At 39.7% G+C, this 25,758-nt stretch overlaps 2 protein-coding genes across 14 annotated transcripts; both read right to left on the reverse strand.

Annotated features, from left to right (window-relative positions):
• Positions 1 to 537: 537 nt before the first annotated feature.
• On the reverse strand, positions 538 to 25,743 carry LOC120721237 (UDP-glucuronosyltransferase 2C1-like). Of its 13 annotated transcripts, none has more exons than XR_005693139.1 (7): positions 24,113 to 24,162; positions 19,208 to 19,274; positions 14,900 to 14,956; positions 14,720 to 14,774; positions 14,555 to 14,635; positions 13,078 to 14,227; positions 11,725 to 12,932 (listed from the first exon to the last, which is right to left on the reverse strand). XR_005693139.1 is itself a non-coding variant. In XM_040011434.1 (3 exons), exons 2-3 carry the CDS (start codon positions 24,215 to 24,217, stop codon positions 1,284 to 1,286), a joined length of 1,686 nt encoding a protein of 561 aa, XP_039867368.1. In that variant the 5' UTR covers positions 25,169 to 25,471; the 3' UTR covers positions 538 to 1,283. The 13 variants fall into 13 exon arrangements, 6 of the variants coding, with proteins under 6 accessions (XP_039867368.1, XP_039867372.1, XP_039867371.1 ...); XR_005693138.1 differs by having other exon boundaries at positions 11,725 to 12,579; positions 12,703 to 14,227; XR_005693136.1 differs by lacking the exon at positions 24,113 to 24,162 and adding an exon at positions 25,169 to 25,743 and having other exon boundaries at positions 11,725 to 14,227.
• LOC120721243 (UDP-glucuronosyltransferase 2A1-like) lies at positions 22,479 to 23,623 on the reverse strand. Its single transcript, XM_040011444.1, has one exon. The coding sequence runs from the start codon at positions 23,606 to 23,608 to the stop codon at positions 22,634 to 22,636; it is 975 nt and encodes a 324-aa protein (XP_039867378.1). The 5' UTR covers positions 23,609 to 23,623; the 3' UTR covers positions 22,479 to 22,633.
• Positions 25,744 to 25,758: the final 15 nt, after the last annotated feature.

The raw sequence follows: 25,758 nt of genomic DNA on the forward strand, positions 1-25,758 counted from the left end.
TTTAGCTTGCCTACAGTTTCTGGCACATGTGCTGACCACTTTACAGCCCACCACCTTCCCAGCGGTTTCTTTTCATGCCTTCTAACTTGATCAGTGTCACATCTGTTGTTGATACCTGTTCCATCTCCCTGCCTCAGGCTTTCCATGTTTCTACATGGAGGGGCAGGTAGGTCAGAGCACAACAGAACCACAACACTTCACATTAATTACTGCAGTGTGAAATGTTCTTTTGACTACAGTGAATCTGACTTAAATGTATTTATTACACAAAAAATAAATCTTTGGGTCCTTCCTATAACGAAACACATTTCTATCTGTACAATGGATTAGATTCAGTAAGCCAAACAGCAGTAACAGACGATGGCAGGTGAGTGCACTGGTGAGTTTGCATTAAAAAAAAAAAAGCTCAATTTTGTGGTTTAGCCATGAATAATTTTAAGTGTTTTATTTATTATTAAATTTGCTGAAATATCATAAGAAAATGAAATGATGATATAAAATTGCAAAAGTTAAGAAAATCCTTACTTTCTGATTACTCATATTTCTTTTTATTTGTACATAATGCAGTGTTTCATCACGTTACAAGATAAACAACAGTTAAAAGCACAAGCAGCATGATTCCAACTAGAAACAAAACTATATCTACAAAGTGGTAAGAACACCAGGGTATGTTAGGACTCTGCTTTCAGGTAAAACTATATCCAGAAGACTGAGCTATCCAGTGGCTTTCTTGTATTCTTATCTTGTAGCCTTGTAAATCTCTCCATGTTATCCTTTAAGAGGGTTTAAAGTAGTTTTGCTCAAGCATCAAAGAAAACAGTAGGTAACCAAACTCAGGAGATATTTTAAATTCCCAGAGGTGAGCAGTTTATTTACAGTGATCCCTATGATATGTGGAACTTTGTTTGGGGGATATTTTTGGTTTAACTCATGAATGCATCTGAAATGGAATTTAAATTGCACTAATATCAGTTTTTGTTCTGGCTTTATTCAGCTTAAGACAAAATGGTGCCTTACAGTATGGATTAATCCTTCTTGTCTTTACTCATTGAGTGATGAGAGAAAATGAGCCTTTCCGAAACTGACAAATACAACTTGTTATTGCAATACTGTTGAGCTGAGGTTAGAATAAATTGCAGAAGATGCAAAAAAGAAAGATGCGGCTGCATTTTATATCATAATTATGGCTAATGATCAATTACAAAAAAGCTGAACATGGCATTAGTTCAGGCAAACCAGGAAGTCAAGATCAGCCCACGATCCCACTAAAATACCTCACGTTATCACTCACGTTTCACTTTATATTTACACACTGCAGCGTATAAACATTTAATAAAGAAAAAAACTGCTAAAAGCACAAGCAGCATAGTTCCAGCCAGGAACAAAACTACATCTACAGAGTGGTAGGAATACCAGGGCATTCTGTAGGACTCTGCTTTCAGGTGAGCTGCTCCTTTGTGCCTCATGACAAACTCTATCCAGAAGAGGGCGTTATCCAGTGGCTTTACTGGCTTATCTCTGTGTAGCCTGGAAAGTCTCTGCATGTTCGCCCTGTAGGAGGGATCACTCAGGACTTCCTCTATGGCCTTCAGGAAGTTGTTGTCTTTGTCCACTGTAGTTAATGTAAGTATCTTAGCGCCCCCCCTCTCTTTCAGACGTAGCAGGTTGTCATATTGATCAAAAAAAAAGGATATGCCCACAACTGGGACTCCATGATAAATAGCTTCTTGGACTCCATTTGTTCCTCCATGTGCCACAAACAGTTTTAATTTTGGATGTCCCAAAAGGTCATTCTGTGGCATCCAGTCCACCAGTAAAGTGTTATTACCCAGATTGGCTGGTCTGTCACCTTTATACTTCCAGATCACTTTCTGTGGTAGTTTAGCAAAAGCTGCAGCGATCTCATTTGCCATGTCAGAAGGAAGTTCAGTCACAAAAGTCCCCAGAGACATGAGGATGAAGCCATGGTCTCCAGAACTCTGCACAAAGTCCCCCAAGTGCTGAGGCAGAGGTTTAGCAGGTTTGCACTGGAACCCTCCGATATAAACAACATTAGGCATTGTGGGCCGTGGGTACTCAAACACAAAGTCCACTCTCATCAGCCAAATGTCTGCATCAGTCATTAACTCATTAAAATCATAACCAGGCCCAAGATATTTGTCAGCTGTTTTCTGGTATACTAGTTTAAATGCCAGGCTGTTCTGTGTTTGAGTTATGATGTGTAAAACCAGGTTTTTAACTCTCTGAAAAAAGGTCATCTCGACAGTATTGCCAGTTCCAGTCACAGGAATGTAAGATAATGGTGACGGGGCTATGGAAAAATGAGCCTCTGTACCTAATACCCAGCGAACATTATAAACCAAAGGAAGGTTCAAATATTTGGCCACAATGACTCCACCACCCCAGCAGGGGTCAGCAAGCAACAGGTCAAACTTGCTATCTTTTAGTTTTCTTATCAAGTCATTGTCATCTAGTATTGCAGATACAAAGTTAGCTACAGCTTTATGAACATCAAGAATTAAGCTGATCATCCCTCCACTCATTTGAAGAAAACTCGTCAAGGGGAGGGCCCCTCGTTCAAATTGTATGGAGTCAGACACAAGTCTTGTGATGAACTTCTGATCCAAGAGATTCTCCACTAGAACTGTAATGGTATTATAGGATGAGTCATCTTTTATGTACCAGCTGTTGCTGGGACGTAAAACAGTGATGTTGTGTCCTCTGGAGTGTAAAGCTTTTAGTAGAATGTTCATGTTTACCCAGTGGCTGCCTTCAGAGGGAAAGACTAAAATGTTGCCTCCTTCACAGGCTGTGGGAATAAGGATGAGCAGCAGGAAAGCAGTACAGCAGCAGAACACCCTCATCTGAAAAAACACAAACAAACAAAAAAGTTACCGGCATGACTTCTGTCACGAAATTAATATATTGTTAATATGTTAACATTTTTTTAGCAGTGGAAATGCACTGTTTTGATTTCAAATAGCGTCTTCGGGTTTTTTTCTTCTCTAATTCAGTTGCAATTTCATTCCATCGTTAAAGAGACAATATTACTTCCTCATTTTTCACCATTGTAAACTTCAAAAGTCAGTGTGCTTTACAAAAAATGCATCGCATTAAAAATATTTATTGAGGATGACCAGTCGTTAAAACAGACTAACATTTACGGTGTTTCGTAATTATCATTATTTTAATTAATGCGGTCTGTTTAATTATTAAGTTTAATGTGATTCCCAGACTATCCGCGTTCTGAGCACCATTTTCCGCAAAGTTAATTTGTACATTTCAGCAACATTCCTCAACCGACATAAAGCCAGCCACATTCACCCAGGTTTTCTACTCACTGTGATCACTATCGTTTCTTTCACCTGGAAAGGTCACAGTGTTAAGAGGGCTGATTTGTATAGCGCAAAACCGAACTTGTGTCAAGCCAGCCTCCAATTCGAGACTTGCAGTCAAGCCAGCCTCCAGTTTGTTTTCTTTTCCCTGTGTATTCAAAGCAAGGGCGTAGATTTGGCATGGACGGAAGGGACATGTCCCCACCAATATCCAGCGATGATTGAATTGTCCCCACCAATAATTTGATCTCTTCGAGTAAATAAAAATAAAACCGGTAGAAAGAAAAAAACGATCTGTCAATGTCTCATTCAACCAGCGGTGCAGAAAAAGTTAAATTACGCTCGCTACTGGAGTCCTACGTCACGTGACAAATATGACCAATGTGATTGGCTGTGCCTTTCAGGGACCTCTGTTTAATTTTAGCAGCGGCAGGCCTGCGCAGTGTTACCAACTTAGCGACTTTGTCGCTATATTTTGGGAGTTTTTAGACCCCCTTAGCGACTTTTCTCTAAAAAGCGACTAGCGACAAATCTGGCGACTTTTCCTGGTATTATTGGAGACTTATTTATGACGACTTTTTGACGTGAAAACGCGTATCGCTCTTACTCTCAATAAGCAGCTGTACTGCCGTGGGCACCTCACCCGTGCCAAGGCGCTCACAGGCGGAGGATAGTCCTTCCCCAGCTGCTATCAGGGCAGGAGACGTTAACACCTATGCGTCCAAACTGCAAATGAATCGCGCAGGAGCGAATCCGCTGCTCCTGCACTGTAAGGCAGTCAGTTCTTCTTTTACTGTTATGCTGTTTTGTGGATCACAAGGTTTAAAACTACTTATAACCACACACTCACACACACGGAAGTAAATAAAAGGGGAAAAAACAGCGGCCGACAGCGCTGTAAACAACGGTAGACCTTCTCTGCAGCTAAACAGGAAGCCCCAACGACCCGGGGACTAGAGCAGAGAGCCTCGGTGTTCTCCACAAAATCTCACAAAGCTTAAGAGTAGGCCACTAACTCAAGTCGCAATTTGAGCAGAGCTTTTACGTGGAGTAGCAAGGTTAAGTTAATTTCCCGTATATACAGTCACATTAACACAAAGCGTTTCTACTTACTGCTGGACGTTTGGTTTCTCCGCACAAGATATGTAAAGAGCCTGTTTTCCAGAGCGCCAATGAACGAAATCTGTTCAATTAATGTTGCTATGCAGGATAGAGAAGAACTGAATCACAATCCAGGATGCACGTTGAAGCCTGGAAGGCAGGAAGTAATAACCCTATCTATCTGTGTTCAAAGGTGACGGGGATACTTGGAAAGCAAAGGTGTGTTTATGTACTCTGGATCAAAGTTAGTGTGTCATTTATGAATTAACTGAAATTGTACACTTTCATTTTCACTGAATAAGGATCGGCTCGGCTCACTAAAAAGACCCGGCTCTTTCGGCTCCGAACCGGCTCTTCAGGTTGTTTTGTTGCTTTAATTAATTTATTATTAACAATAATATAAAATTATGCACAAAAGGAATTACTAATGTAAAAAAAAAAGTACAAAATTGACATACAAATTGTACATCTTTGTGCAGAATCTGTGTACCTGCTCTCATTTACTGTTTTAGCTGTTTGGTGGTTCTTGAAATTTTGTGAGGTTTAACCTGAGATTCTGGCGTTTCGGGCAAAATAAATTAATATTAAAAAAAATCGATTCAGGATTTTAATGAATCGATATCACGTTATCCAAGCCAGAATCGATTTTAATCGATAAATCGATTATCAAAACCCACCCCTAGTGGGTTTCGCGAACACCACCGTCTGTGAGGAGCCCAGTACCTCCCACACACACACACATACAGGAGGCAGTGAGGAGTAGAAGGAGGTTGTTGCTATGCCTGCGTCGCGAAACCAGGGCTCATTGTGCGTGCGCGTCTGGAGCAGCTACGGGGGAAACACATGGGACAACCGACCAGCTTGGGGCCATGGTTTATTCAACGTGTATTTTCAGTGTGGTTTAACTTGCTAATCTGATCTGAAATACTTTCCTTGAATGTGCCTTAATTTCACCTCTTTTTTCTTTCTTCTTTTCTTAGCTTACTGAAAATGTTGGCGACCAAAGGCCGGATCCAGGGATGTGTGCTGCTTGTGCTACTGGCGTTATGTGGGCAAACTGCTCGCTGTCAACATCGATACAAAGGTAAAGTGCAATCCCAGGGTTGTGTGCTGCTTGTGGTACTCGCTTTATGTGGACAAACTGCTTGCTGTCAACATCAATACAAAGATAACAAAAGAATAGCCTAGTGTAACGTAGTGTTTTATGTTTTTTTTTTTCTAGAATAATTCAAATGTTACTATCATTTCCCCAACCCCGCAGGCTCTGCAACCTGTGAAGAACTGAGACTCCTTCTGGTCAGTAAAACAGGATCGGGAAAGAGTCCATCCGGAAACACCATCCTGGGGGATGCGAACGCTTTCAAAGAAGACGTTTCGCCTGAGTCTGTCACCGACGGCTGTCTCAGAAAAGAGGCAGAGGGCGAAGACGGTAGAAATATCGCTGTGATCGACACTCTGGGGATGTCTTTTGGATGAAATAGATGAATGGATGGTGGATTTCAATGGAGGAAACCACTACACCAACGAGATGTATAAGGCGGCCCAGAAGAAGCTCGAAGGAGAAAGGCTGAAGAGGAGAAAGGAGGAAGAACAAAGAAAAAGGGAAGAAGAGGAGAGGATCGAATTGAAGGAGCGGTGTGAATTCTTCTGCCTCGCTTCCCTGGGATTATTTGGCACAGGAGGGTACTTTACATCTTATGTTCTCATGGGGCTCAGGTGGAGCCCTTGGATATTCTCAGTTAAAGACGCCGAGCTTGACGGTTGGGCGTCTTCTTTACTCGTCGATACCGTGAAAACTGCGTAGGTGTATCACCTACTCGACCTAGTGATCAACGAGTACCGCACCGAAGCATGCAACGGGTGCAAGACCAATCACCCCAGCCAGAGACAACACGAGTGTCTGCAAGTCTTGGTGTCAGGGTCCCTGTGCCTACCCGGTCGGCTCAGTATGGCTACATATGTTTTTCATTTTGTTCCTGCTCTCTCCCTTCCTCTCTTTCCCTCCTCCCTCTGCCAGGGCGGAGCTCACCTGTGGGCTTCTGCCCTTGGTCCACACACCCGGTCGCCATCACGCACCTGTGGCTCGTTACGAGAGTGTTCCAGCTCCTTTATAAGACGGCAGCTCTGTGTTTCTCGTCGCTGGACCGTTGCCGACCCGCATTCCCTGGACCAACCCCTGTGTTTCCTGAGTGATTGAGTGTGCGAGGAGTGGAGCGTGAGGAGTGGACGGACTTTCAGCGTCTTTTCCCTTTGTGTGTGGACCCCCGGAGCCTGGCTTCCCCCTCACCTCTGTAAATAGATCACCTGGTGTGCTGTAATAAAGATTCTTGTGTTTCCCAACTCAGAGCCTGTGCGTGTGTCCGTTCCATCCCGCTGTGACACTTGGAGGATGACTTTTACGCTGAACATTATTACAGCATCACGAAAAGACTCCTCACGCCGCGTTTCATTCCTTCCATTCAACGTCTCCTTATCATGTATTCACAACCACCGAAGGCGCTGTACAGCACCGAGCACCTGAAACGCGGACAGTTTGTTGATATTGTAATCAAAAATACAGCCCCAGGGGGGGAGGGGGGCATTTTAAAAATGCACCCTCCCTATTGCGCATGTCCCTAAAAGGTATGGCCTTCCAGATTGCCTCAGTTGTATCATATGTGTAATTTCAAATAAAATAAAATAAAACTCAGAAGCGTCTGTGTGTTGTATTCTTCTTTTTCTTGTTCTTCATCATCTTCTTCTTATTATTATTATTAGCATTATTAGCATTATTGTGATTATGCTTCATTTTTATGTACTGGGGTATCAATGACCCCCACACTGCCGCAGCAGCTTCTGTGCGTGGCCCCCAAGTCCTACGTTTTCTTTCCCGATCCCCTGACAAACCCATTAGAATCGCTCTGGGGCACTCTTCGACCCCAAATGATCGTTCTGTTTTTTTTTTTCATTTTCATTTACCTGTCTCTACCTAGGGTGGGGTACTTTTGGACCCTGGGGGTCTGGGGCTGCCCCAAAGGGGAGCACAAGGGTTAAGTCAAAACTCGATCCCATATCCCAGTTTTCATTACAAATGTAGTACTCTACTGTCAAACATTTAAAACTGCAAAATGGCCAGAGGAAGCTGAGATGGATAGCCTTGGACAAGAGTTTTAAACCAGGACAATATGACAAGGCTTTCAAAGAGTGGACCAACAGGGGCCTAACTGCTCTCTGTTTAATTACCAAAAAGGACAAAGTTAGGAGCTTTCAAGAGCTTAAGGACATGTTTGAATTGGAAAACCAGGATTTTTTTTCGATATCTACAACTTCGAGATTATTACAATAAGGAGATAGCTGAAGCTGAGATGATTAACCCTCTATTTGAAACAATGTGCGACGCCTACCAGCAGAAAACTACTAAACTAGCATCCAAATTATACTCTAATTTGATGAAGAATCAAAGATTTACCTCTTTATATGTAAAGACAAAATGGGAACAGGAACTAAAACTATCAATTACAGATGAAACATGGTACCAGTTATGTGGTTCAGTTCAAACGTCTACAAATTCCCTACAGTGGCGGGAATTTAATTGGAAATGTCTTATTAGGTTTTTTATCACTCCTCACATTAGGAGTAAGCAGTAGTGATGGGATTTCCAGCTCTTTTTAGAGATCCGGCTCTTTCGGCTCGGCTCACTAAAAAGAGCCGTCTCTTTCAGCTCCGAACCGGCTCTTCAGGTTGTTTTGTTGCTTTAATTAATTTATCATTAACAATAATATAAAATTATGCAGAAAAGGAATTACTGATGTAAAAAAAGTGGTTTTATTTATATATGTTTATATATGGCCCCTAGAGACAAAGCACATACTGTCATGAACTGGCTGTGTGGAGGCAGATGAGGACCCAAACGCAAAACTCACGGAGACAGGAACTGAACTCAAAATCACTGCTTTATTGCAGAACTAAACTGGGAATACTAACAGAAGACCGAGGGAACACAGAAAGACACACAGGTTCGGGGAGGAGACATTGACGACGCGACACTGAACTGAGGGAGACATGGGGAACACAGCTGACACAGATAATCGTAACGGGACAGGGCAGGAGTGAACACAACATGACGCATACTGACGAGAGACTGTCAAAGTAAAACAGGAAGTACACAGAGGTGCAGACAGGAGGAGAGAGAGAGCACGGGCATAAGTGGGCTGGGGAAACATGGAATGAAACACGAGGGGAGACGAGGGCTCACAGATACATAGAGGGGCACACAGGGGATAAAAGTCACAAGGGGAAATCAAATAAGGAACAAAATACAAAAAGACATGAATACGAAGACTGCTGGGCCAACATGGCCCAGGATCATGACACATACAAACTCTAAAGCATATACAAACTCCAAAAAGCATGTACAAACTCCAAAACACATTTCTAGCGTTAACTGAACTTCCAAAACAGAGCTACCCAGATCACTTAAATTACACAATTGAAAGCATGTGTGTATTGTTTGTGTATTTATAGACAAGCACTCATATTTATTCAAATAATTAAAAAAAAAAAGTTCATTTACCTGTTACTACCACACACCAAATCCGGTTGTTGATACTTCCTGGCTTGTGTAGCCACTAGGTAACAAAAGCTCAACACTGCGCCATAGCATCCTGGAGCACTTCTGTTGTCTTTTGTACGTGATTCTGAGTTTGTACGTGCTTCTGAGTTTTTACGTGCTTTGGAGTTTGTAAGTGCGTCTGAGTTTTTACGTGTTTTGGAGTTTGTACATGCTTCGGGGTTTGTAAGTGCGTCTGAGTTTTTACGCGTTTTGGAGTTTGTACATGCTTAGAGTTTGTACGTGTTTTGGAGTTTGTACATGCTTTGTCTCTAAGGGCCACTATAAATATACTTTTATTTATTCACTCCACATAAAATGTAATAAATAAATCATATAATACAAAAAACAACTATTTACATTTTAAACTTTTGACTATTTAAATTTTCAGCTTTTTCCTTTTAAACAAATTTAACGTGAAACAACACAAAACACTGCAAACCACAACACAATTAAGTATAAATTAAAATATTAAAACAAAAAGAAGATGCACATTCTCTGTCATATGGGCCTGCATGATATCTGAATCCTTTATCATCTGCAACTGAAAATAGAGGATGATTACTATACCTTTCTAATGTGACGTCGTTGTCCCTCGCTCTTTTTCTCTCTGGCTCTGTTCCTGTGCTACTGCGAGTGTAACTAACGCCCCTCCCCCCTCTGCCCAGCGCAAAGTACAGGCCGCGCGTGCGGAGTTTAGTGGAAAAAAGGGCGAGGGTGAGGCTCGCGTCGTTCACTTCAAAGACCCGGCTCTAAGAGCCATTTCGTTCGCGAACGACCCATCACTAGTGTTTTGAGATACTTCCCATTGCATTGAACAAGCAGAAACTAGCATTGATTTGAGTAACATGAAATATTTTTTACACAGTATTTAGTAGGGGTGCAACGATACTCATATCGATATTGAACCGTTCGATACAGTGCTTTCGGTTCGGTACGCATATGTATCGAACAATACAAAATTTTAAATTTATTTTATCAACTTTTCTTCTGACAATGCTGTCTGTGTTGAGAGCTCAGTGGATCTGCGTTCAACTACTCCGCCTAGGCTGCACTGTTGAGCGCAGATCCACTGAGCACAGCGCAAGCTAGCAAGACAGAAGCTAAACTCGTTGCAACATGGCAAATTGAACCTCCCCCACCCTCATTCAGATCTGGCCTTTGGAACTATTTTGGTCTTCATGTGAAGTATGACCCTGAAGGTAAGCGCGTCATGGACAAAAGTAAAACAGTATGTCGGATGTGCCACGCAATGCTCAATTACATGGGTGGGAACTAGTGCGTTAGCGCAGTTAGCTCGTTAACGTGTTGACACCGTCCAGCCCCACGCATGGGGCGATCCGCCGGTAGCTCGTTAATGGAGATTTGCCGTGTTGCGGCGTTAACCTCATTTCAGATTAACGCTGACAGCACTAGTGGGAACACAACGAATATGATTGTACATCATCCTAGTGCAAAGACAAGTGGAAGCAGACAAAAACAACAAGCATGCATGCTACAAACTTTACCCGAGTCATTTAGACAGCCGTTAGCACATGATTCTCCTTATGGGGACCTGATATGTTTAATATGCTGCTGAGAATATAGCCCAGAAGAAGCGTATAGTATAGCTTTTATTTTGGAAAGAGCCATTTCTCTGTAATAAACTCTCTTTTCCAAAGATGAGTGATTCCTCGATCAGATAGATTTATTTTTGTATTACTTTGTTGTTTCAGCAACATTAAATTTAAAAACTGTACTTTTGAGTTAAAATATCTATTTATAATTTTAATAAATGGCATTAAAAAAGCATGAACATTTTTTTGTATCAAAAAAATATCGAACCGTGACACCAAAGTATTGAACCGAACCGTGAATTTTGTGTATCGTTGCACCCCTAGTATTTAGGTGTAAGTATCTTTTCTACTGACACTGATAATGAATGAGCTCCAGGTTTTTCTCATATACTAAACACCAACTTTTTACTACATCATTTATGACTGAGCACATTCCCAGGTTACCAATAAATCATCAGTGATGAATGTAGAATCCAGAAGATTCTCCTGCTTGTTTTTCACCCGAGCAGGATGCTGGTGACAGTGCAGAAGAAGCTCTGAGAGATGATGAATTTGCTGATCACACAGTCATTGATTGAGGCTGTTTGAAGCCTTGTCTTTATTGATCCACGCAGCCTGAGAGTGACACCACATATTTGTGGTCAGTCTTGTGGTAGATTTGGAGCCACATTCACTATCCATAAATTGAGTTTATTACCAGAATCAGTAATAAGGTGAAGAATCAGTAGCTTCTTGTTTGTACTGGTATTCTGATACAGCAAAGTGATGCAGCAGTTGTAAAACAGTTGAACCCTTAATGTGGTGGAATTGGTTTAATGTCATCACCACAATCTATGCCACCTACTCTGTAAGTGCTTTGATTATAAAGAAATTTAGTTTATATAGTGAACAAACTAGGATTAGATGAATTAAAATGGTTGTTAAACACTGAGTGTATTTTAGCACCCTGTAGTTGTTTGTGTTTTAACAAGTCAGCTGAAGAAAAACTTCATGCCTAAAGATATTCTTGCCTAAAACCATTTTTCCTAAAATTTGGCATCAACAGCAATTCCACAATTCACCGTGAACAGTCCAAGTTCAAGTCATGTTTAAAATTTCACATCTTATGTTTACTTTTGTTACATATGTAGTAAAGATGGCAGGATACATTAGACAGCAGTGACTTTTATTGAATAGGATTATCCTTCAAATGAGAATGTCCGCATTATTTACAATCGTTGCTGCATATGACCCACAGTGCAGTGATGTGATGAGAAAGGTGTATAGACATATCAGGTACTCACACTAGTGAAGGAATGGTACAAAGTAAATAGGAACTGAGCCAAATCGCTGCAGTGCTTCCTCTGATTACATTTTAAATTGCAGACATAAATTTCATCTATTTTGGCTCTCGGAGGAGGCGGACGCATCTTTCCCCCTCTCCCTCCCTTGGCTTCCCTGCTGCTTCTATGTGTTTGTCTAGTCTCGTCTAACTCTAACCCTCAAAGAGTTTCTCAGTCTTGTCCCCTAAAGCCTAAAGTAATATGGATTTGATCCAATTGTCCTGTAGAGACGTTTGCTGCCGGATACTCGATGGTCGGTTGCATCGTGTGTCTGACGACACTCGATGGAGGACATTGAACGACATCTACCTATGTATTAGGAACCACGATAACAGAGTTCGGGCTGATTGGAGCTGGCTTGAACCTGTCTTATTGAAGAACAAGAAGCTGCTACAGCTGTTCAAAATCCCATAAGGCTGGCCGACTTGATAGACGATTGGCAGGGCTGTGAGTACTCAGACTGTGTTTTGAACGCAGTATGGATAAGATCTCGGAGAAGCTCATGGCTCTGCAATATGGATAACATCTTGGAGAAGAACAATGGGAACTGAGATAATTGGTGACCAGTGATGGACATTATACCAACTGCAAAAATTGGATGCAGTTGTTCGCACTAAACCCAAACATTCACCATCTTCACTCATGCGGCTATCCCGCTGGCGCCAGCTGAATCAAACCTGTATAAAACATTTCAAATTACTTGTGACTTGTGATTATTATGCTATTCCAAAGTATTTAAAAATAAGTATAAGAGGCAAAAGTGTAGCCTTTAGCTTTAATAAAAATTGACTTCAGTTTACCTTTAGGTCCTCATCAGCGTTTGAGTTTCTGGCATTACTATCAACATCAACATTGGCTTTCCGCATCAATAACTGCAGGTTGTGAAAATGTTTTTCGACATTCTCACCACTACAAGGACTCCCAAAAACAACTGCAGCACTTTGAACCATGTCACTGAGGTCTTTTAAGGAAGTTGCAGTAGTGAAGACTCTCAACAGTGTGCATTGCAAGATGGTAGTTCTTTGGTGCACTGCAGTTTAAGAAGAAATTATCTTTAAGTGTTTCCAAAACAGTAATAAACAGTTTTCCCAAATTGAAAAATGAAATGCCATGTCACATGTCACAATAAAAAACAAACAAACAAGTGAATACTGTATTAAAACGACTACACTTACTACTTTTTACAGATCTCCTTGGCATTCTTCATAACATAACTAAGGCATCTGTGAAGAATTGGAACCTCGAAGTCTTCCTTGTTTCCTTTCCCCGAAGTGATGTTATAATTATGATTTATTGTGTCCGACAGATTTTTTTTTGCTAAAGCTAAACAGATAGCTTGCATTAGGACCATAGATCCATCACACGTAAGCATTACAGCTGAATGCATGGCTTTGCGCCCAAAGGCCCTTGCAACATCAGTCAGAAATGCTTCCAGAAAATATGTGACCGAGGCAGTGGTATGGTCACATGTTAAATATGTAGCCACTGGTAGGGGAGAGCATGTTTTCCATGGATTCCTTACTACAAGTTCGTAAATACAGAAAGGAGGCAAACACTTTCTTTTTTTCATGATACTTCCTGTAGCATCCAAATAAACTAAGTCCTCCCGACAGCGGCTCTGGAAAATTTCAATGCTCTTGGAAGACCATAAAAAAGCACCTTTTGGATGTAACATCACTTTCTGCAATACATCCTCTGGGTTGTTCTTCTTGTTTGCCACCATTAACTGGAGACTCATAATCTCATTATGATGAAGACGACTTTTCTTTCGGATTTCCAATGCTATGTTTCTCAACACTTGAGGAGTTGGAACTTCATCTCTACACCCCGATTGCACAACATCATCATCCATTTTGCTCATTTTTTCCAGATACATGGCTCTGGGTAATTGTTTTTCCAATTCATGGTCAATTTTATCTCTCTTATGAGCTCTTACTGGTCTTCTTTTCAGTTCATAGTGGTTGTGCACACACTCGAGATCTTGAAAATTGACTTTCGCCTTTAGATCGTCTTCTTTATCTACAGTGACATTGACAGTGACTGGACAATCCTCGAAACTGCAGTAACCCAGACACCAGAAGAAAGGGCCCTTTCTTACTGAGTCCAAAGCCTGGACTCTGTGCCCTTTGAAAGCAAAGGAACAATATGGAAACACTGTCCGTAGTCTGTCTGAAATCAGATTTGTCCACTGTAGTCCCTTGTATCTTCTTTGGGATCTCTTATTTTTTAGATTAGCCCATTCTTTCCTTTTCAAGAAAAAAAAAAAGTTGGTTCAAGTGGAACCCTGATTCTTATGAATCCATCATCAGATGAGTTGCTGTTAGGCTACAAAAGAGAAAAAATTCATTTAGTGAGAAAAAGTTTTGTTCCATGTTACATAACTACTGTAATATCTGTAAATATACTTGAAATACTCGTGTATTTTAAGTATATTAACAGCCAGTGTTTTTAATTTTGGAATATATAGCAAAAATTCATGTCGAGAAGTGTCATTAAATAGAAATTGCATTCTATGTTACAACATTTGATAAAATTCTTTATTTAATTGTATATTGTGTTTTTACAAATATTTTTATGTAATATAACGTGGTCATTTAAACAATGATACTAGCACCAATCATAACTTATTTGAAAGCATTTTTAATGACTGACCTGCTCAGGAGACAGCTGTCCGTCCTCCTGCAAGGAGATGTCCGGTGTCAGGAAAGCGGCAGCTGATAGTTTTTCTGGTTGCTATTACATGAGTTGAGGGGTGTAACTTTAGTGTAATTACATGTAAATGTTAAAGAGAAATTATGATAGTACAGACAGACTGACCTGCTCAGGAGATGGAGATGTCCGGTGTCAGAGAAGTGGCAGCTGATAGTTCTTCCTGTTGAAAATGACATTACCCGTAACAATATTCACTTTAGGGATAATTTCAACAGTAATAGACTGACTAAAATGTGGTATATCAACATATTTAATAGCAAACACATAGAATTTTATTTATGGAACCTGCTCTGGTGGCTTTTGTCCGTTATCTGAATCCCCTTTGACTGGTATAGACAAGTTCTGTAGAGAACAGCATACATTTTTAATAAATTTCATTTTAACGACATAATTTAATACAATACAAATTTATCTTTTTAGAGAAATCAGAATTCATTGAAAGATTATTTCCCGTATGGACAATTTGAAAGGGATATTATTTTGAAAGGCAAAATCAGAATGACTTGAGATCAACATGGTATCACTGTGGGATGGAATACTGTCAATATAGACAGTAATTATTCTGTGGAAACAGCAATTTTCCATTTTAGAGCTTTCTGAATTCATGGAAAATGCACACTGATATATGGTCAATTTGAAAGGGCCATTATTTTGAAAGGCAAAACAAGAATGATTAATATTGACATGATATCATTATGGGGTTGTATACTGTCAATATAGACTGCAACTAGTCTGTGGAAACGTGAGTTTTTCATTCTGAATTAATTAAAAGAGTAGTTCAAAAATAAACATTCAGAGGGCTTTTACTTTGAAATCCAAAAGGAGATGGCTTTAGTTGAGCTTTTATTTTGAAATCAGGTTTTCACATCTTTTGCCATAATACTCAGAATACACAGGGAATGTAAAACAAAGTGGAGGCTAGCTTGACTGCAATGCTGGAATTGGAGGCTGGCTTGACACCAGTAAAACCGAGGTGTGTGTAGTCTGTACGGGAGACTGGCAGCTGTAATTGCAGCAAAAGGTGGTTCTACCAAGTATTGACTCAGGGGGCTGAATAATTACGCACACCCCACTTTACAGGTATTTATTTGTAAAAAATGTTTGGAATTATGTATGATTTTCGTTCCACTTCTCACGTGTACACCAATTTGTATTGGTCTTTCACGATGAATTCCAATAAAATTCATGTTTGTGGCTGTAATGTGATAAAATGTGGAAAAGTTCAAGGGGGCCGAATACTTTTGCAAGCCACTGTATGTTGAGTGCAGATAGATATATAGTGTATATAGTTATATAGGTATACATATCATACAACAATCCACCACACTACCACTCTAAACATGGGTTGAACACGATGGCTGCCACTATATTGATGTGACAGAATCTGTTCTCCACTCTCGACATTGGTGTACATGATGCTCTGTGATGCATCTGCATAATAAAGAGAGGGTGTTTTCTGAATTCAAAAATTTTAATATGAAAACAACTCTATTACCAGTTTGCTCTGTGTATATGTCTATGGAATGGCAGGGTGATTTTCCAGTGTTTGTGCTGAATAATGCTACTTGAAGTGCTTGATGAGTTGGTGAACTGTGTGATTAAGAGACTGAAATAGTGTTGTGCATGTTTTTATTCTTGTCTGCTTTGCCACAAATTTTGATTTAACTTCTTTCACAACTGAGCCTTTGCCTTGGGTTTGATAACTAAAGGCTCCACACTAAAACTGATGGAATAGATTGGAATCTCTGATTATTCACTCAGAATTATTCTTAGAAACTACAATAGGCCATCCAACTAATTAGGTTGCTTTGGAAGGTAACATTGTAATGTGTATCCAATTTTAAATGTGAATTTTCAATTTTCAATCAGCATATTCCCTTAATATCAATTACAAGGCATGTATGACATTATGATTGTGAGCTGAGCCCCCTAAAAGCTTGAACCTAGAATCACACCTGTCACTGGGTAAAATGAAAATAGCTGATATCAAGTCCATTACATGGTAGCTGATGACCCAGGAAATATCCTTCTGTTTATCTCATTGCGAAATCTCATGCAGAGTACACACTTCGCACTATTTAAACTGCTTTACTCAGCCTAGAGTTGCTGGCATATGTGGAATTCACTTTACACCCCACCTTCTTCCCAGCTCCACCTTTTGTGTTATATATTATATGGAAAAAATACCAGGCTGCCTACATATTATATTTACATGAGCTTCTCAGCCATGAAACCCATTCCAGCTTACAGTTTTGTGCTCCTACTAATGTCAGAGGAGGTTTGGAAGCCTGCAGTTACTTAGTCAGCAGAGTGTTGTTGACTGCAGGCACATGCACAATAATAACATGGACTGAACCACCACTCACAACCACTAGCACTAGCACCTCTGTAGAAACTATCTACACCCTCACTTATCTTAACTGCACTACTGTATAGCTCTGTGTAAATAATCATTCTGTACATTCGATAATCTTTAATCCTACAACTGTTTACAACTTGCATAGTTCCCATTTCTGTATAGCTGTATATCTCAGATTCTGTAAAGTTATTTATTTCATATTCTGTATAGTTTTTCATATTTATATCCTGTTCATATCCTGTACATAGCTTGTACTCACTACAGCCTGTACATACTTATAGTTATAGAATATTCACAACATACTTCATACCGTGTACATTATAACATACCATAATAGACCCATTTCTGTAATATACTCACATATCTATATTATTGCTAATATATATTGTAATATATCTATATCACTAAAGCACTTCTGGATGGATGCAAACTGCATTTCGTTGCCCTGTACCTGTGCATGTGCAATGACAATAAAGTTGAATTCTATTCTATTCTATTCTATGCAAAGCTGAGGGCACTGGCTTCCATTCAGTTACCAAAAAAGTCAATCTTGTGGTTGGAAAGTCATTTTAAGTGTTTTATTTGTGCTCATTATTATGAAATCACAATATGCATTCAGAAATATTTTAAGAAAATATAATTCTGAATAAAATCTCAATAAAATACAATAGAAATACAAGGGGTTTTTTTGTCAAAGTGCTGCATTACTGAAATCCTCCATCACTCACGTTTCACTTTACGTTTACACATCCCAGTGTATATACACCTAATAAGGTAGAAAGTGGTTAAAAGCACAAGCAGCATAGCTCCAGCCAGGAACAAAACTACATCTACAGAGTGGTAGGAGTACCAGGGCATTCTGTAGGACTGTGCTTTCAGGTGAGCTGCTCCTTTGTGCCTCATGACAAACTCTATCCAGAAGAGGGCGTTATCCAGTGGCTTTACTGGCTTATCTCTGTGTAGCCTGGAAAGTCTCTGCATGTTCGTCCTGTACGAGGGATCACTCAGGACTTCCTCTATGGCCTTCAGGAAGTTGTTGTCTTTGTCCACTGTAGTTAATGTAAGTATCTTAGCTCCTCCTCTGTCTTTCAGACGTAGCAGGTTGTCATACTGATCAAAATAAAAGGATATTCCTACAACTGGGACTCCATGATAAATAGCTTCTTGGACTCCATTTGTTCCTCCATGTGCCACAAACAGTTTTATTTTTGGATGTCCTAAAAGGTCATTCTGTGGCATCCAGTCCACCAGTAAAGTGTTATTACCCAGATTGGCTGGTCTATTACCTTTATACTTCCAGATCACTTTCTGTGGCAGTTTAGCAAAAGCTGCAGCGATCTCATTTGCTATGTCAGAAGGAAGTTCAGTTATAAAAGTCCCCAAAGACATGAGGATGAAGCCATGGTCTCCAGAACTCTGCACAAAGTCCCCCAAGTGCTGAGGCAGAGGTTTAGCAGGTTTGCACTGGAACCCTCCAATATAAACAACATTAGGCATTGTGGGCCGTGGGTACTCAAACACAAAGTCCACTCTCATCAGCCAAATGTCTGCATCAATCATTAACTCATTAAAATCATAACCAGGCCCAAGATATTTGTCAGTTAATTTCTGGTATACTAGTTTAGCCGCCAGGTTGTTTATTTTTTGTGTTATGATGTGTAAAACCACGTTTTTAACTCTCTGAGAAAAGGTCATCTTGTCAGTATACCCAGTTCCAGTCACAGGAATGTAAGATAATGGTGATGAAGCTATGGAAAAATGAGCCTCCGTAAATATTACCCAGCGAACATTATAAACCAATGGAAGGTTCAAATATTTGGCCAGAATGACTCCAACACCTGAACAGGGGTCAGCAAGCAACAGGTCAAACTTGCTGTCTTTCAGTTTTCTTATCAAGTCGCTGTCATCTAGTATTGCAGATACAAAATCAGCTAGAGCTTTGTAAACATCAAGAATTGTGCTGAACATCCCTACACTCCTTTGAAGAATATCCGTCAAGGGGATGGCCCCTCGTTCGAAAAGTATGCCCTCGGACACAATTCTTGTCATGAATTTCTGAATCAAGATGTTCTCCACTGGAACTGTAATGGTATTATAAGATGAGTCATCTTTTAAATACCAGCTGTTACTTGGACGTAAAACAGTGATGTTGTGTCCTCTAGAGTCTAAAGCTTTTAGTAGAATGTCCATGTTTACCCAGTGGCTGCCTTCAGAGGGAAAAACTAAGATGTTACCTCCTTCACAGGCTGTGGGAATACGGATGAGCAGGTGGAAAGCAGTGCAGTAACAGATCGCCCTCATCTGAGGAAAAAAACAAACTCAAAGTTATTGACATGATTTCTTTTCCTTTCCTTGATTCTTTTTTTCCCCTTTTTTTGACGCAGTGAAAATGCACTGTTATAGTTTCAAATAGGGTTTTTTTTTCCTCTAACTTGGCTGCAATTTCATGACATCATTAAATAGATAAAATTACTTCTTCATTTTTCCCCATTGTAAATTTTCCGATTTCGAAAGGGGATGTCCTTGCCAAAAGGAGTATCTGAGCTTTAAAATTATGCAAATAGTAGCGCATTAAAAACACTTATTAAAAGGACTAGTCCCTAAAACACACTAACAGTTCGTGTCCCAAGGTAATTATTATTACTTTGATTAATGCAGACTGTTAGATATTAAGTTTAAATGTGATTCCCAGACTATCCACGTTCTGAGCACCATTTTCTGCAAAGTTAACTTGTAAATTCCAGCAACATTCCTCAGCCAACATAAAGCCAGTAACACATTAACCCAGGTTTACTTACTGTGATCATATCGTTCTTTCTCTTGGAAAGGTCAGTGTTAAGAGGGCTGCTTTGTGTAGCGACAAACCGAGCTGTATGTAATTATGTTGTCCTTAGCGGAGGAGCTAAACCTCGATGCATCCGATGCAAGATGCACTAAAGCCCAGTATCTGTGAGTTTCCGGAAGCAACAGGTAATTTGTTCGTGATAATGAAGTTACTTATTGACTTTTATACCTAGATCGAAGTGCATGTTGACAATTACATCTGCTTATGTGAGTACTTTGTCTACTAGTCTTTATGGCTAAATGCATTGTCATTTAGGCATTTTTTTAAACACAATCCAAAACTCATTCAAGTTAACAACAGTACAGGGCAGCATGAAAACAGGTTTTCTGTCCTGTGTTGTGATGTCATGATGTTGCTGTTTCAGCAGCGTGGTCTGTCATCAGTAGACTAATTAGACTTTCGTTGTGCTGGCAGACAGAAGATTAAGAGGTAATCTCATGAGACAAATCAGTGATGCAGTTTTGAAACAGGCTTTTACTGAACTATAGCAAAAGTTCAAACTATTCTAATAATGCAGGGACATTGCTGTAACTTATAAAGTATATGCCTATTTTTATTTATCTCTAGATAACATCAAAAGTGTTAGTTGTTGTAACTTAAATCACTAGGGATTATTAGTTAATTATTAGCTGATGTGCGCTGTTATTTTAGTTTGTTAAAATTTTCTATTCCTATTCTGGTTGAATTAGGTTTCAGTGTTTTTTTTTTTTAATAGTACAGCTCCAAATCCAGGTGACAGTAAGTCAAAATGATGGTTCCTGTCTATGTCCAGCAGCAGGCTGTATTCAGTTTGAATATTGCTAAAGACTGATATGGATCAGTTTATGCCTTTTATTTACTGCCATATTTAACTTTTGGGTGATGCCACAAAGATTGAAAGAGAAGGAGAGAAAGGGAGAAAGCAGGATCAAGAATGCAAAGAGATAGAACAAAAAGAAGCAAAGAGTGGATATGTAGTCAACCCCAAAAAGCTCATTCTGTTCATCTGGACGTAGCGTTTTCAGTGGGAGAAAGGTTTCGTCACTCATCCAAGTGACTTCTTCAGTCTCAGCTGACTGCAGGTTTCCTCATTTTTATAAACAGTACATTGCACAATGACTGAAACTAGCAGCACTGAATGAAGAATGGGCTGGGAGGTCAGTTCCTTTATCATTAATATGTGACATGTAGTCAAATTCACCAAAAAATTATAAAGCTGTAGCTTCTGTTTTACCCACATTCACTTATGATGATTTTGCATAATTTAGCAGAGTGCTGAACAGTTTTAAAACCCCAGACCTGCTCGTATAATAATTATTATATGATTATATTTTTGTTATTTTCCAGCAATTACAATTCAAGTCGACTGAGGAAGATGGAGACAGAGAGAGAGAGGCCCGAGAGCTTGTACAAGAACCAAAAGAACAAGTGAACAAATAATGAAGCTAGCTGAAAAAAAGCCCTGCATTTTTAACAAAGTAATTTTTCATGTATTTCATTGGTGCTTTGCATGCTTTTCCAGTAGCAAACTTAAAAAATATTGATAAGAATTGTAGCATTTTACAGGATTCATACCACTCTAAACATGGCTTGAACACGATGGCTGCCACTATATTGATGTGACAGAATCTTTTCTCCACTCTCGACATTGGTGTACATGATGCTCTGTGATGCATCTGCATAATAAAGAGAGGGTGTTTTCTGAATTCAAAAATTTTAATATGAAAACAACTCTATTACCAGTTTGCTCTGTGTATATGTCTATGGAATGGCAGGGTGATTTTCCAGTGTTTGTGCTGAATAATGCTACTTGAAGTGCTTGATGAGTTGGTGAACTGTGTGATCAAGAGACTGAAATAGTGTTGTGCATGTTTTTATTCTTGTCTGCTTTGCCACAAATTTTGATTTAACTTCTTTCACAACTGAGCCTTTTTTTTGGGTTCGATAACTAAAGGCTCCACACTAAAACTGATGGAATAGATTGGAATCTCTGATTATTCACTCAGAATTATTCTTAGAAACTACAATAGGCCATCCAACTAATTAGGTTGCTTTGGAAGGTAACATTGTAATGTGTATCCAATTTTAAATGTGAATTTTCAATCTTCAATCAGCATATTCCCTTAATATCAATTACAAGGCATGTATGACATTATGATTGTGAGCTGAGCCCCCTAAAAGCTTGAACCTAGAATCACACCTGTCACTAGGTAAAATGAAAATAGCTGATATCAAGTCCATTACATGGTAGCTGATGACCCAGGAAATATCTCATTGCGAGATCTCATGCAGAGTACACACTTTACACTATTGAAACTGCTTTACTCAGCCTAGAGTTGCTGGCATATGTGGAATTCACTTTACACTCCACCTCCTTCTCAGCTCCACCTTTTGTGTTATATATTATATTAAAAAAAATACCAGGCTGCTTACATATTATATTTACATGAGCTTCTCAGCCATGAAGCCCATTCCAGCTTACAGTTTTGTGCTCATACTAATGTCAGAGGAGGTTTGGAAGCCTGCAGTTACTTAGTCAGCAGAGTGTTGTTGACTTTTATGCACCATCTGCATCAGCAGTCAGTGATCCCACTCCCATGCAGGCACATGCAAAGCTGAAGGCACTGGCTTCCTTTTAGTAAGTATTTATTACCAAAAAAGTCAATCTTGTGGTTGGAAAGTCATTTTAAGTGTTTTATTTGTGCTCATTATTATGAAATCACAATATGCATTCAGAAATATTTTAAGAAAATATAATTCTGAATAAAATCTCAATAAAATACAATAGAAATACAATGGGTTTTTTGTCAAAGTGCTGCATTACTGAAATCCTCCATCACTCACGTTTCACTTTACGTTTACACATCCCAGTGTATATACACCTAATAAGGTAGAAAGTGGTTAAAAGCACAAGCAGCATAGCTCCAGCCAGGAACAAAACTACATCTACAGGGTGGTAGGAGTACCAGGGCATTCTGTAGGACTGTGCTTTCAGGTGAGCTGCTCCTTTGTGCCTCATGACAAACTCTATCCAGAAGAGGGCGTTATCCAGTGGCTTTACTGGCTTATCTCTGTGTAGCCTGGAAAGTCTCTGCATGTTCGTCCTGTACGAGGGATCATTCAGGACTTCCTCTATGGCCTTCAGGAAGTTGTTGTCTTTGTCCACTGTAGTTAATGTAAGTATCTTAGCTCCTCCTCTGTCTTTCAGACGTAGCAGGTTGTCATACTGATCAAAAAACACAGGTATACCCACAACTGGGACTCCATGATAAATAGCTTCTTGGACTCCATTTGTTCCTCCATGTGCCACAAATAGTTTTAATTTTGGATGTCCTAAAAGGTCATTCTGTGGCATCCAGTCCACCAGTAAAGTGTTATTGCCCAGAGTGGCTGGTCTGTCACCTTTATACTTCCAGATCACTTTCTGTGGCAGTTTAGCAAAAGCTGCAGCGATCTCATTTGCCATGTCAGCAGGAAGTTCAGTCACAAAAGTCCCCAAAGACATGAGGATGAAGCCACGGTCTCCAGAACTCTGCACAAAGTCCTCCAAGTGCTGAGGCAGAGGTTTAGCAGGTTTGCACTGGAACCCTCCGATATAAACAACATTAGGCATCGTGGGCCGTGGGTACTCAAACACAAAGTCCACTCTCATCAGCCAAATGTCTGCATCAGTCATTAACTCATTAAAATCATAACCAGGCCCAAGATATTTGTCAGTTATTTTCTGGTATACTAGTTTAGCCACCAGGTTGTTTTGTGTTTGTGTTATGATGTGTAAAACCATGTTTGTAACTCGCTGAGAAAAGGTCATCTTGTCAGTATACCCAGTTCCAGTCACAGGAATGTAAGATAATGGTGATGGAGCTATGGAAAAATGAGCATCTGCAGTTATTACCCAGCGAACATTATAAACCAAAGGAAGGTTGAGATATTTGGCCAGAATGACTCCACCACCCCAGCAGGGGTCAGCGAGTATCACGTCAAACTTGCTTTCATTTAAGTTTCTCATCAACTGTTTGTCATCTACTATTGCTGTTACTAGTTCACCTATAGTTCTGTGAATGTCAACAAATTTGCTGAACAGCCCTACACCCATGTGGATAAAACCTGACAAGGAAAGAGCACCTTGTTCAGATTCTATGAGCTTAGCCACCATTTTTGACATAATCTCCTGAGTCACAGGGTTTTCCACCGGAACTGTTAAAATATTATAACTAGAGGAAATATCATTGATGTACCAGCTTTTACTGGAACACAGAATTGTTATGCTGTGTCCTCTAGAGTGCAAAGCCTTTAGTAGAATATCCATATTTACCCAGTGGCTGCCTTCTGAAGGAAACACTAAGATGTTACCTCCTTCACAGGCTCTGGGAATAGAAATGAGCAGCAGCAAAGCAGTGCAGCAATAGATCACCCTCATCTGAAATGAAGAAAAAAAAATGAATTTACTGACATGAAAAAGATGTTCACAGTGGAAACGGACTATGAAAATTTCAAACTACATTTTTTTACTTTGTCAATGAAAAGTTTGAGAGTGATGCAATCACAAGCCATCCATATATGCTCTTGCACTTTCATGATTTATTAAGCAACTTTCTGTTTCATCACTGACATTTTTGAATTTGTAATAATATTTATAATAACATATTTGAAGTTGGTACAAGTTTTGTCATTGGTGCAGATAATTTATTAGCTTGAGGTAGGTTGCACGTTTTAAAAAAAGAAGGCGTGTAACTGCATAATTGGGAGGTTTTTTATTTTATTTTATTTTTTATTTAATTAATAAAAAGATACTGACAGCGAGCTGCTGAAAGCGGATGACGTAAGAGTCTACCGAATGTTGATTGGTTGACAAAATAGAGAAGCAGAGCCACTGAATGTAGAGAACGGAGCTACGACGGTGTTCACCGGGAACGGAAGAAGCACGAAACAAACAATAAAGATTAAAAACTGCAGTATTAAAAGTGCAGACGGTGGCTGCAATCGACACTTTTCATTGTTTTCAACGTTCTGCTTCGGCTCTTTGTATGCTATAACTCTGCTCTTCTCCGTGTCTGACCGATGGATCAACAATAGTATAAGCATGCGTAGCCCACACACCAGTTGTACCACATATTTTTGACACTGCTTCCAAGGACAATAAACCCTCTCTGCAGCTAAACAGGTAGCCCCAACTACCCGGGGACTAGAGCAGAGAGCCTCGGTGGTTTTCAACACCGTTTTTTGGGCGGGGGTTCCACAAAAACCCACAAAGCTTAAGAGTAGGCCACTAACTCCAGTCGCAATTTGAGCAGAGCTTTTACGTGGAGTAGCAAGGTTAAGTTAATTTTCCGTATATACAGTCACATTAACACAAAGCGTTTCTACTTACTGCTGGACGTTTGGTTTCTCCGCACAAGAAATGTAAAGAGCCTGTTTTCCAGAGCGCCAATGAACGAAATCTGTTCAATTAATGTTGCTATGCAGGATAGAGAAGAACTGAATCACAATCCAGGATGCACGTTGAAGCCTGGAAGGCAGGAAGTAATAACCCTATCTATCTGTGTTCAAAGGTGACGGGGATACTTGGAAAGCAAAGGTGTGTTTATGTACTCTGGATCAAAGTTAGTGCGTCATTTATGAATTAACTGAAATTGTACACTTTTTCATTTTCACTGAATAAGGAATTAAATTCCAGTGTTTTGTCAGCACAGTCTGTAGGCGTTAACCATTATAAAGATTGTTTTTGTTATGCATTGAAAGGTTTATATTGAAGCTGCATTTCTTAATGGATAAGTCATTCTGTATTCATTTTGTAATTTTGTTTGAATGATTCTTAATTCTTAGCTTTGTATTTGTTTCTGTGTAATGTCATGTAAATGTTATGCGACCTTAATGAGGTTTGATCGTTTCTAAATTTGCAACCATTCTAAATTTATTGGTTTATAATATATAAGAGTTTCATATGTCGATATATAGCCT

This window comes from Simochromis diagramma, unplaced genomic scaffold (assembly GCF_900408965.1).
Source record: "Simochromis diagramma unplaced genomic scaffold, fSimDia1.1 OVJJ01000603.1, whole genome shotgun sequence".
NCBI lineage: Eukaryota > Metazoa > Chordata > Actinopteri > Cichliformes > Cichlidae > Simochromis > Simochromis diagramma.